This window comes from Mustelus asterias, chromosome 27, assembly GCF_964213995.1.
Source record: "Mustelus asterias chromosome 27, sMusAst1.hap1.1, whole genome shotgun sequence".
Lineage (NCBI taxonomy): Eukaryota > Metazoa > Chordata > Chondrichthyes > Carcharhiniformes > Triakidae > Mustelus > Mustelus asterias.
Genome location: NC_135827.1, coordinates 2,259,040 through 2,271,559, shown reverse-complemented (window position 1 = coordinate 2,271,559; position 12,520 = coordinate 2,259,040). Strand labels below are relative to the sequence as shown.

Here is a 12,520-nt window from a genome sequence, read left to right as displayed (position 1 = left end):
GCCTGGAGTCAGAGGAGCAATGCATTCGTGTTTTAAAACTGGAGAATTTTCAGACATAGCCGGGAATCCTCCCTCCACCACATACCAGATGCAGCAAACCATTGGCGGCTGGCAAAATCTTCTGGTCCAACCAAAGGCTTTTGCATGGTTCACCCACCCCATTGCCAGATCGCACTGGCAAGAGATGCTGGAAAATCCGTCCATAGGATGGGTTAAGGTTGGCGAGAAACTTATTGACAAAGATACTTAATTGTGAGTTGTATAGCAAATGTTGGGTAGCAAATTCTAGGCAATAGAAGGGCAGGACACGACTTAAATAGAAGTTTTTACAGGTCTGAGATTCTGGAGGCAGTGAAAGGAGGTCAGCAAGCAGATATTGGGATAGTTATGTATGGAGGCAATGAAGACAGGTATAAATGTTTCAGTGAGGGAGGTGCAAAGGGAAGGATAGAAGGATCTTGATGATGGGTAGGATATGGGGTTTAATGCTCAGTGCACTGTCAAACACACAAATAGGACACACATCCTGTTCCAGGATGCGGTTTGTCAGCATCGAGACAGGGGGTGTAAGGTGAAATCATGTGCTCTAAATTAATACATAGTCGGTTAGGTTACCCTCAATATACCTGAAATATTCAATCAATGAGAGAACCAGAGCAGAGATGATTTGGGTTGATGTTGCCTTTTTTTATGTAATGCAGCTGAGATCCTGTGTAATGGAACAATGCGACACTGCTGAATTGTGCAAGTCCGGCTCATCACTATACAGTACAAAAAAAACAGAGGAAAATCAACTCCAGTTTCGATACAAGGTTGGCAGCAGCAAGAGGTGTCCAATATGTACAGGAATCACAAACAGAATCCAGTATTTACACATAGTTACAACAACATTGCTTTTCACACTTTACACCAAAACACAAAATAAAACCAAAAAGACAGAAAAGAGACAGATCAATTACAGGTAGCAATTGACATCATTCGGTGACTTTCTCCCAGTACTAGATCCATCAGGAATTCAGAAGTGTCGCAAAGTTGGGCTATTAGATTTTTCCTAAAGAATACCGCCAATACATTTCTCGAATGTCGTAAGTCTTATCAGCACGAGTTAAGCACAAACTTCTTGACCCGTTTCCTCAGGCACTGGGTGAAACATACACTTCACGCTGTTCCCATAGTTTGAAACAACTGGCTTGCTCTAACTGGAACTGCTGCAACACTGATCCCTTCATATATCAAGACTGACGATGTATTTAGTGATAATCCAAAATAGCTCAGATGCCATTTTACAGTGTGTCCACATGGAGCACTTTGCAGAGATTGAAACGAGCTACTTGCATGGGGAATCGTGGACATCACAGCACAGGAATATCTCAGCAGAAATCATTGTTCCTGTTCATTATCCCACCTTTAAAAGAAGCTTGCTGGTACCCAGAGATTTCACTTCCAGCAATAAAAACTGAGAATGCTAGCAACCTGAAATAAACAGAAAATGCTACAAACACACATCAGGTCTGATAAGGTGGGCTCAAAAGAAATGGGAAGAGGAACCGTCCACATGGCTCCTCAAGTCTGTTCCACCATTCAACAAGATTGTGACTGAACTTCTACTTCAATTCCACTTTCCCACATCAGTTGTCCAACCCAGTTAGTCCATCATTTTCAGAGGATGACAGACCTGCTTATTCCAATTGCTTTGACTTGTTTTTCACTTTGGGGCTCTGCTATATCACTGCGCACGCACATCTTGAGACAATTGTATATGCTAGAGGATAGCTGCACTGGGAGTGAGGGAGGTGTGAACTGCTGCTTAGGATGGTGATCCAATCACTATGATCAGAAAGATAATTCACTCTTTATAGCCTCTCGACAGATGCTGCCTGATCTGCTCAATATTTCAAACATTTTCCATTTTTATTACACCTTCTCTGAACCCATGCTGTTTCAATACTTTTCCCATTATCAGTTTCTTCTGCCTCGCACTATCATTCCTTTTGTCATTTAACCACATATGTCCTCTACACTACCACAAACCTTCCCTTTTGTTCATTCCTCCTCATCCTCCTGCCTCTGTATTTTCCTAAAAGCTGTTTATCTCAAACTTTGTACAGTTCTGATGAAAAGTCATCAACCAGATATATTATGTTTGTTCTATCTCTCCACACGTGATGCATGACCATTCCTGCATTTACATCTAATGATACAATAACTGTTTGTAAATTGACCTCCCTCACACTGTTATACTTGATTTCTGAAAATATCAATCTCGCTGTTTAAACGACTCAGGAAGGAATGCGAAAATCAGTCTCAATATCTGAAGTGCCATACGGACTTGAAACGTTAACTCTGTTTCTCTCTCTACAGATGTTGCCAGACCTGCTGAGTTTTCCAGCATTTTCTGTTTTAAATTTCAATATCTGAAGTCTTGCTTTGAAGGTTGACAGATCAAGGGCTTCTCCTCTTCAAGAACCCTTGGCCAGTGCAGTGCATAATTTCAGCATATTACAGCAGCCTTGCCAAGTACTGCCTGTAATCTATGCATTACAATTCAACACGCAGGGAGATCATCTCAGACTACTGGGTAGAAACCTCACTGCTGGGCTCATTAGCAGAATGGAAATAACAGATGTCCAGTTGTTTGGTTCAGTTTTCAGACTGGAAGATTTTGTTAGAGAGATTTGATGTGAAAATTGCCTTAACTTCTGAATAAAACTGAACGGTGGTATAAATCAACATGAACAATGTCACTGGAGGACAAGGTTAAGGTTAGTGGCTCCCAATGGTTGTTACTGACTCACTTGTTAATCCAATAATATTTGTCCCATAACATTTGTGTACCAGGGTGGGAATTGCTACAAAAATAATCACAGTTTTAATATCCTTTCCAGGTTAAATATTTTACTGAATGTCACTCTGTAAATTATAGGAACATTATATAAACAAATCTACACACGTGACTCAGAAACAAGAGGTCTGTTTGAGTATTTCACAGTGTTACTGCTTCTCCTGCAGACTGTGCACAAACATTAATATCGAGTCTGAAACACCTTTAAACATCTGCAAAAAGGGGCAGTCCAAACGGGCAAGGGAGGTGACGATGGCTCAACTTCAAAACAATTGTAGATTGCAGGGATTTCAGGCCAACATTATCAGCTCACGCAAAGCACCAGCCTCCACGTGCTCAGGAACCCCTCGCACGCAGTCCCAGTACACACCATAGCATTGGTCATCTGCTAGCAGGGGACAAGGCTTTGCTCCTACTTATGTCACAATGAGAGCACAACCCCAGCCAGAGCACAGAGATATAGAAAGGATTGCTCCACGAGGGAGTCTTGTAGTTACGTGCAATTTATATACTGGATTCAAACTGGTAATGAAAATGATAAAGCTTTGATATATTCAATTAGACGGTGCAGTCTGACACTCAAATCTCAGTTAGTTTCAAGCCCTGGAACGGTAAATTAGTATCTACATACAAGCATAATGAACAAAAAATAGATATATTGAAAATCAGCTGAATTCACTAACTGTCAAACTTCAATAACTATTAGATATGGCTGGCATCGAGGTGGCCTGATGGGAGTTGGATATATGGCCACTCTACAACAGCTAGCTGCCATTTTGTGTTTTATTCTCAACTAATTGTTTTTCCCAGTATGCCTGAAGTCACAAGACATGAGTGCAGGGCTAGCTCTGTGCTTCTCATCAACTACATTTCCAAAATAGAGGGAGGATAACTCTCTCAGAGACTGTGTTACTGACACAAAGGTGAAGAAAAATCAATTGGAACAGTAAATGTTCCCCAAAGACTCCGGCTGGGGATGAGGTGTCTTCACAGAGGTAGAGCCAAACCTGCAGCAGGGGAATGGAGGTTGTGGGGGAGACAAGGTGACAGAGGGTTGCTTAATGCAGAGCCAGCCCTGCAGGGGTAATTAGGATAGGGTTAAGGGGTAATTGATCGAGGCAGAGCAGGTAACAAACTCTCCTCAGTGGCTTCACTGATCCAAATCATTTTTCTCACCAGAAGCAAACAAGGAAGATAATTCCCTTAACTGTTGAGCCCTCATGCTGTTTTCAGCTAATTATTAACACTGAGCTGAGAGTCATTCACCAAGGGCACAAATGCAATCTCACGTTTCATACATGTACTTGAAATACACAACACAAAAGATCCAATATTCGCCATATTTTGTGTTTAAAAACAGTACTCTGGTTATCTTTTTTAAAAATAAAGCAGTCTACTGCCCAGCAGAGACTGCATAGGATAAAATTTCTGCTCATTCCACGTGTACTTCTGCTTCAGATCTCTGCAAGGCTAGCTCTGTCGCCATGAAGCTTCCTTGGCCTAATGCAGTGCTAAATGTCCTCCCCTGGGGATGACTGAAACCCAGAGGTACAAACGGGGCACTTCCCCCCAGACCTCCCCTCTGCTGCTGGGACAGAGTGTGATAGTCATCTAAGTTATCATACTGAGACATTACTGTCAATGTACTGTGCCGCTTACTGCCTGCATGCCCCAAGCACGGGTATGGGTACGAGAAAGATTGTTCCCTAACCAAGGGTTCTGGGTGCTGCTGAAATCTGGTGCTGTAACTTCTCTCCAGCTGGCTGGATACTAATGGCCTGGCAGACTCATCCTCCTCATTGTAGCAGTCTCTGGAAGACTGGTCTCCTCCAATCCCTCTCACTTTGGGTCTTTCCAATTCTGACCTCTCACTAGTTGCTCGGAAGGATTCTTCATAACTCCGTAAAGGCTCGTGAGAAGAAAGCACATATTTACCAGTTGCAGATGGATATGTTCGTGAGTCTGAGTGATCTGGTCTATGCTTCAGCCCATAGCCTGTTGGAACAGCAGTGTGTGTGCTGTACATCTGTCCCCCTTTTGAGTCTGCAGAGGGCCTTTGACAGGAATCATACTGTGATAGATCATAGGGAGATTCATGTGGCCTCCTGGTCCTGTTGGTGCTCTGTTTCTGAGGAAGTGCTGGCTTCTCCAGCTGCCCATTTCCAAAGGGTCCATGGTGATGGGCCGATGGCTCAATATATGGCCCACTATCCAGTTCACAGTCCGTGTGTTGGTAGATGTAAGGTGGGTCAGGGTCTGGAGTCTTTGAGGTGGCAGGATACCACCTTTCCTTACCCTCATTCGCCACCATACCAGTTTTCCCAGGATCAGATTTGCTTCTGGAATGGATGATCTCCAGCCCCCCAAATTCTTCCTGCAGGACAGGGGTCACGTTGTCGTACTGCGACATCACTAAACCCTTGGTTTTCTGACGGCTGCGGATTTCCCGTCGAATGGACTGGAAGCGGGATTTCTCAGCCTCCTCCGGATCCCACATCATATGGGTCAGTTTCACATCTGGAGAGGGTGGCACATCACGACTTACAAAACTGTGCTCTCGACTCATCACATTGGCATGAGCACTATTGCGTGGATAGGGCGGTGTCCCGGGATATGGAAAAATTTTACCCTGAAATCTGCCACCATAGGGCGGGATATCCCGACTGGTAAAAGAGTGGAACTGCCTCAGTTTTATCGAACCATAGGGATCTGCAAAGTCATAAATCATGCCATCAGTCCCATGTAGGTTGTGCCCAGAGGTGGAGTAAGGGCTGTACCTGTATTGAACTCGGCCGTTCTCAAAGTACGGCTGTAGCTGAGTGACGTGATAATCAGACTGAGGTGGTGGTGGTGCTTGGCAGGCTTTATATTGATAGATGGGTCTCTGGTAGAAGAAACGCTCATCAGCTGCAGGCACCTCAGATCTTGAAATGGGAACCGATCGAATGGAAGATGGAGGCACATGTAGAGAATGAACCCGCCTTATCGTGGGGTATGCTGGCTCCTCAAATTGGGAATGTGGACACACAAATGCCCGCATAGCAGGATTCCCCACTGGAACGTAGTCTGACCTTGAAAGCCGAGGTTTGGGAAGGTGAACGGAGACTGCTTTAGGCTGGCTGCTAAAACTATTAAATCGAGATGTAGCCGAGGGGGTGTTCTCGGGTCGTGGTCCATACAATAGATGCTGGGGTGTGCTTTCTGATCTGGACTGGTAGGACAAGTGCTGGGGGACACTGTCTGCTCGGCACTGGTAGACTAGTGGCTGCATTGAATGAGCATTCTTCTGTTGGAAGTGGTTGTCTAGATCTGGCAAGTTTTCCATCTTGGAATGATATGGATGTGACTGGCAAAGAAAAGGTGGTTTGGGAGGAGGAGGTGGAGGTAAGGCATCCTCTATAGATGATGGGATGGTTGTCGAAGCTAGGAGTGATTGGAAATTGGAGGCAGTAATGGTATCAGACATGGAATGACTAGGCGGCACCCGACTTTCCACAGATCGGAGGGGTGGCACTGGTGGAATGTTACTGTAATTACTGCGATCCACAGGTACAGACTCAGCTCTCGGTTTTACTGCTGGTGCTTGGTCTCTTGTTTTCTCCTGGTGTCCACTGTGAATGGCCATGACCGTGGCAGGGCGGGGGACATAGTTGTTATCAGAGCTGAAAGCTGAGCCTGACTGCTCAGGAACACGCGGCTCTGACTGCATCACGGGAATTCCTACAGAAACTGCTGTGCGAACCTGGAAAGGAAGAGAAAAACATCAATGACAGCTACCAAATTTTAAGAAATAATTTGTTCCCGATATTATTTGAAGTATTGGTGTTTCCTTTCTCCTACCCCATACCATGAACAATTCTCTAGCCAGGTTTGATCCTCCTTTTGATGCTTGAAGTTGCGAGTCAGTGTTCTGCACAAAGCTGCCCTCCAATTTCCTCTCTTTCCCTGCCTGCTGAATCCTGCTCTGTTGCCTCCAACTCTCTGCCTGGACCTCTCCAAGACCACGGACTGCATGAACGTTCAACTCCCCTGACAGCAAGACTTAGATCAGTGACTCTAATCCCAGGACCATGGTTCAGGCACTCCTGTATAAAACGCTGAAATTGCTTTTTGTTTTGCATATAAACTTTGTTACGTCTGAGGAAAGTAAATTGAACTGCGTAACAATAACATTTTCAAATTATTGTTTGAAGAGTGAAAACAATCTCCATGTTTAAAAAGAGTTTTCAACTCTTAAGGATCGGAATGATTAGATTCTCATAGAAAGGGATAAACACACTAGACAGCGACAATGTGAACATTATAGAATAAATGCAAAAGAGATTTAAAGTCAGGTATCACATCTTCCACTTGTATATAAGTGTGGAAACTTTGTGCACTACAGCACACACAACTCTGAAAAGCCCTCCTTATTAACTTCTGGAGGCTTGTGTCAAAATTGGGAGAGCAGTTCCACAGAATAATCAAGCAATAGCCTGACACAGTCACACGTACAGAATTTTAACTCAGCCAATGTTCCGGACACCATCACTATCCCTGGGTATGCCCCACTGGCAGAGCAGACACAGCAGAGTCAGCAACACAGTGGTATATGGTCAGGAAGCTTCCCTTGACATTCAATAGCATTGCCATCTCTGAATCCTCACTACTGGCATCTAAAAGTTATCATTGATTATAAACTGAACTGTACCTGTCATATAAATACTGTCGCTACAAGAACAGGTCAGAGGTCAGAGTCATCTCCTGACTCCCCAAAGCTGTCCACCATCTATAAGGCAATCTCCACTTGCCTGATGAGTGCAGCTCCAACAACACTCAGGAAGTTTGATTGGCACCTCATCCATCAACTTCAACACTCAGTCCCTCCATCAGTGACAGACAGTGGCAGCAGGGTGTACCATCTATAAGCTGTGCTGTAGCAACTCACCAAGACTTATTTGACAGTACTTTACAAATCTGTGGCCTCTACCATCTAGAAGGACATGGACAGCAGACACATGGAAATACCACCACCTGCAAGTACCCCTCCATGTCACACACCACCCCAAATTGGAACTATTTCATTCCTTCACTGTTGCTGAGTCAAAATCCCAGAATTCCCTTCCTAACAGCACCGTGGGTGTACCTATACCGCAGGGGCTGCAGCAGTTCAAGGCAGCAGCTCACCACCACCTTCTCAAGGACAACTAGGGATGGGAAATAACTGATCACCTTGCCAGTGACACATGGAATGAAAGGAATAAAAATCAGGAAATAAATTATGTAAAGCTGCAAATTAAATATTTAAATGTTCAGGACAGACACAGATAAACGTATTCTCAACATAAAGCCACAAGCATCATTCCTGATCGATGTTCCCTCTATTTATTTTGGTCATACGCAATTTATCCATTTAAGTACACAGGACCATCTTAATTTTTTTTGTGTGGCTGCAGAAGTGCAGTAATTTAAAGGGGGAGGACTCGTGTTGGGTCTATGCGGGTGGGTCCAGGTTGCTGCGCAGTTTCAAGGGACCTTTTATTTCATTTATTTATGGGATGTGGGCATCGCTGGCTAGACGAGTATTTATTGCCCATCCCTAGTTGCTCTTGAGAAGGTGGTGGTGAGCTGTCTTCTTGAACCCCTGTGACTATTAGCGAATCCAGCTAAAATTAGCACAAGTCTAAGGTGGGAAGGAAATTTTAAAATAAATTACTTCACAAGATATTAGTAATGTTTAGAACATGTTCACTTTTGATCAGATGTATTTCTTTTTTCATGCATTTAAGGATTTCTCTCCCTTTGTCTAGATGGGGGTTACAAGGCTTCCATGCTGTTACACACAACTTCTCTTACCCCCACTGATCAATGACTCAATTCAAATTCATTCAAGCCCTCCCTTTAAAACACTAAATTAGCGGAAAAATCAAACTGATAACGGGATAGCGAAGGAATAGAATTTCATTTTTGAGTAAAAATTTCCATTTAGTCATTTCCCCCTGAACAGAATGTGACTTCTTTGAGTGGACAAATTGTTTAAGATCATTCTGTTCTATTCAAAAACACTGAACACATTTAAACAAGAAAATCGATTCAGATTTACTTTATTAAAGTTGTATGAGATGGCACAGTTTGGCAGGTAATGCACCCTTAGGTAGCAGTGATCACAATATGATAGAATTTTACATTGAGTTTGAAAGGGAGAAGAGTGGGTCTAAGACTGGTATTTTAAATTTTAATAGGGGCAACTATATGGGCATGAAGCTGAACAGGGTATAGTGATCAGCAGAAAAGGGGTATTTCAGAGTACTCAGAATAAGTATATTTCTGCTGTAAAGAAAAATTCTAAAGGGAGGAACCACCAACTGTGGTTAACTAAAGAAGTTAAGGAAGGCATCAAACTTAAGGAAAAAACATACAATTGCATGAAAATGAGTGGCAGGACAGATGGTTTCTCAGGATATAAAGAACAGCAGAGAATGACTAAAAGGTTATGGGGAGAAAGAAATCCTTTATTTATGGGGCGGCACAGTGGCACAGTGGTTAGCATTGCTGCCTCACAGCGCCAGGGAGCCTGGTTAATTCCGGCCTTGGGTCATTGTCTGTGTGGAGTTTGCACATTCTCCCCACGTCTGCGTGGGTTTCCTCCGGGTGCTCCGGTTTCCTCCCACAGTCCAAAGATGTGCGGGTTAGGTTGATTGGACATGCTAAATTAACTGTAGTGTCAGGGGGATTAGTAGGGTAAATATGAGGAGTTACGGGACCAGGGTCTGGGTGGGATTATGGTCGGTGCAGACTCGATGGGCCGAATGGCCTCCTTCTGCACTGTAAGGATTCTATGATTTATTTTGACAGTACAAGAGAAAGCTAGCTAGGAATGTAAAAACATAGTATGAGTTTCTACAGGTATTTAAACAGGAAAAGAGTAAATAAAGTGAGTGTTGGTCCCCTAGAGAGTGAGAGTGGGGAATTAATAGTAGATAATAAGGAAATGGCAGATGAAATGAACAAATATTATACTTCTGTCTTCATAGAATCATAGAAACCCTACCGTGCAGAAAGAGGCTATCTGGCCCATCGAGTCTGCACTGACCACAATCCCACCCAGGCCCTACCCCAATATCCCTACACATTTACCCGCTAATCCCTCTAACCTACGCATCTCAGGACACTAAGGGGCAATTTAGAATGGCCAATCAACCTAACCCGCACATCTTTGGAGTGTGGGAGGAAACCGGAGCACTCGGAGGAAACCCACGCAGACACGAGGAGAATGTGCAAACTCCACCTAGACAGTGACCCAAGCCGGGAATCGAACCCAGGTCCCTGGAGCTGTGAAGCAGTAGTGCTAACCACTGTGCTACCGTGCCGCCCCGTTCGCGGTAGAAGATACAAGAAACAGGCCAGTAATAGCTGTAAATCAGGAGGTGGAAGGGAGAGAGGAAGTTGGTGAAATTATAATCCCTGGGGAAGCAGTACTGAGCAAACTAAGGGAGCTGTGAGCTGACAAATCTCTGGGTCAAAATGACTTGACTATAGGGTCTTACAAGAGGTAGTAGATTCACTGGTGTTAATTTTCCAAAATTTGTTAGATTCTGGAAAAGTTCTATCGGACTGGAAGTTAGGAAATATTCAATAATGGAGGCTGAAACAGGAAATTATAGGCCAGTTAGCTTGACATTGTCATGGGGAAGGAGTTAGAATCAATCATTAAATAGGTTATAGCTGGTTACTTAGAGACGTTCAAGGTAACTGGGAAGAATCGGTAGGGTTTTATGAAAGGGAAATCATGCTTAACCTATTTACTAGAGTTCTTTGAAGGAATAACATGTGTTGTGGATAGATTGGAGCCTGTAGACGTATTATAATGTTTCTTCTTGTGGGTGAGTCCAGAACTAGGGGGCACAGTTTTAAAATTAGGGAGGAGGAGAATTTTATTTCTCTCAGTAGGTTGTGCAACTTTGGGACAGTCTGCCTTAGAAAGAGATGAACGCGGGATCACTGAATATTTTTAAGGCAGAGGTAGATTGATTCCCTTGCTCAGTAAACATCTAAGATTATTGAAGGTAGATGAGGAACGTGGGACTCCACACAAACAGGTCAGCCATGATCTCATTGAATGGCGGAGCAGGCTCGAGATCTACTTCTGTTCCTATTCCGTATGTCAGTAAGAGAAATCAACTTGAATAGGTCACAAAAAGCAAAATATTATAGACACTGGAAATCAGAATAAGAAGAGAAAATCCTGGAAATACTCAGCAGGTCTGGTAGCATCTGTGAAGAAAGAAACAGAGTTAAAGTTTCAAATTGATAACCTTTCATCAGAACGGATAAAGAATTCTGATATAAGGTCATCACTGTGAAACATTAACTTCCACTGATGCTGAATCTGCTGAATATTTCTCAGAGGGATGTGTAGACCCGTTAGAACAAATCGCAATTACAAGGGAGGAAGTGTTAGGTGTTTTAGGAAGCATTTAGGTAGACAAATCCCCAGGGCCAGATGGCATCTGTCCTAGATTACTGAGAGAGACAAGAGATGAAATTGCTGGGCCTCTAACAGAAATCTTTGTTTCTTCATTGGACACAGGTGAGGTCCCAGGGGATTGGAGGATAGCAAATGTGGTCCTGTTATTTAAGAAGGGTAGCAAGGATAACCCGGATAATTATAGCTCAGTGAGCTTGACGTCCGTGGTAGGGAAATTGTTGGAGAAGATTCTTAGAGATGGGATCTATACACATTTAGAACTGAATAGTCTCATTAGCGATAGACAACATGGTTTTGTACGAGGGAGGTCGTGCCTCACAAATTTGGTTGAGTTTTTTGAGGTGGTGACAAAAATCATTGACGAGGGAAGGGCCGTGGATGTCGTCTACATGGATTTTAGTAAAGCATTTGACAAGGTCCCTCATGGCAGGCTGGTGCAAAAGGTTAAATCTCACAGGATCAAAGGTGAACTAGCTAGATGGGTACAGAACTGGCTTGGCCACAGAAGACGGGGAGCAGTGGAGGGGTCTTTTTCTGATTGGAGGTCTGTGACTAGTGGTGTTCTGCAGGGGCTCTGTACTGGGACCTCTGCTGTTTGTGATATATATATATAGGGGCGGCACGGTAGCACAGTGGTTAGCACTGCTGCTTCGCAGCTCCAGGGGGCCCAGGTTCGATTCCCGGCTTGGGTCACTGCCTGTGCAGAGTTTGCACATTCTCCTCGTGTCTGCATGAGTTTCCTCCGGGTGCTCTGGTTTCCTCCCACAGTCCAAAGATGTGTGGGTTAGGTTGATTGGCCATGCTAAAATTGCCCCTTAGTGTCCTGAGATGCGTAGGTTAGAGGGATTAGCGGGTAAATTTAGGGATATGGGGATAGGGCCTGGTTGGTGCAGACTCGGTGGGTCAGATGGCCTCTTTCTGAACTGTTGGGTTTCTATGATCCTATGATTTCTATGGTTCTATGATATATAAATGATTTGGAAGAAGATGTAGCTGGTCTGATTAGTAAGTTTGCGGACGACACAAAGATTGCTGGAGTTGCGGATAGTGATGAACATTGTCAGAGAATACAGCAGGATATAGATAGGCTGGAAAATTGGGTGGAGAAATGGCAGATGGAATTTAATCCAGATAAATGCGAAGTGATGCATTTTGGTAGATCGAATGCAGAGGGGAGCTATACAATAAATGGCAGGACCATCAGGAGTATA

The 12,520-nt window shown here is 43.8% G+C and overlaps 1 protein-coding gene across 1 annotated transcript in view; it reads right to left on the bottom strand.

Moving 5' to 3' along the window:
• Positions 1–12,520, bottom strand: part of LOC144480062 (rho GTPase-activating protein 32-like) — a 159,999-nt gene that overhangs the window by 15,647 nt on the left and 131,832 nt on the right. Inside the window, exon 16 of the mRNA XM_078199235.1 lies at positions 627–6,584. Coding sequence (XP_078055361.1) covers positions 4,275–6,584 — 2,310 coding nt within the window. The 3' untranslated portion in view covers positions 627–4,274. The remainder of the gene's footprint in view (positions 1–626; positions 6,585–12,520) is intronic.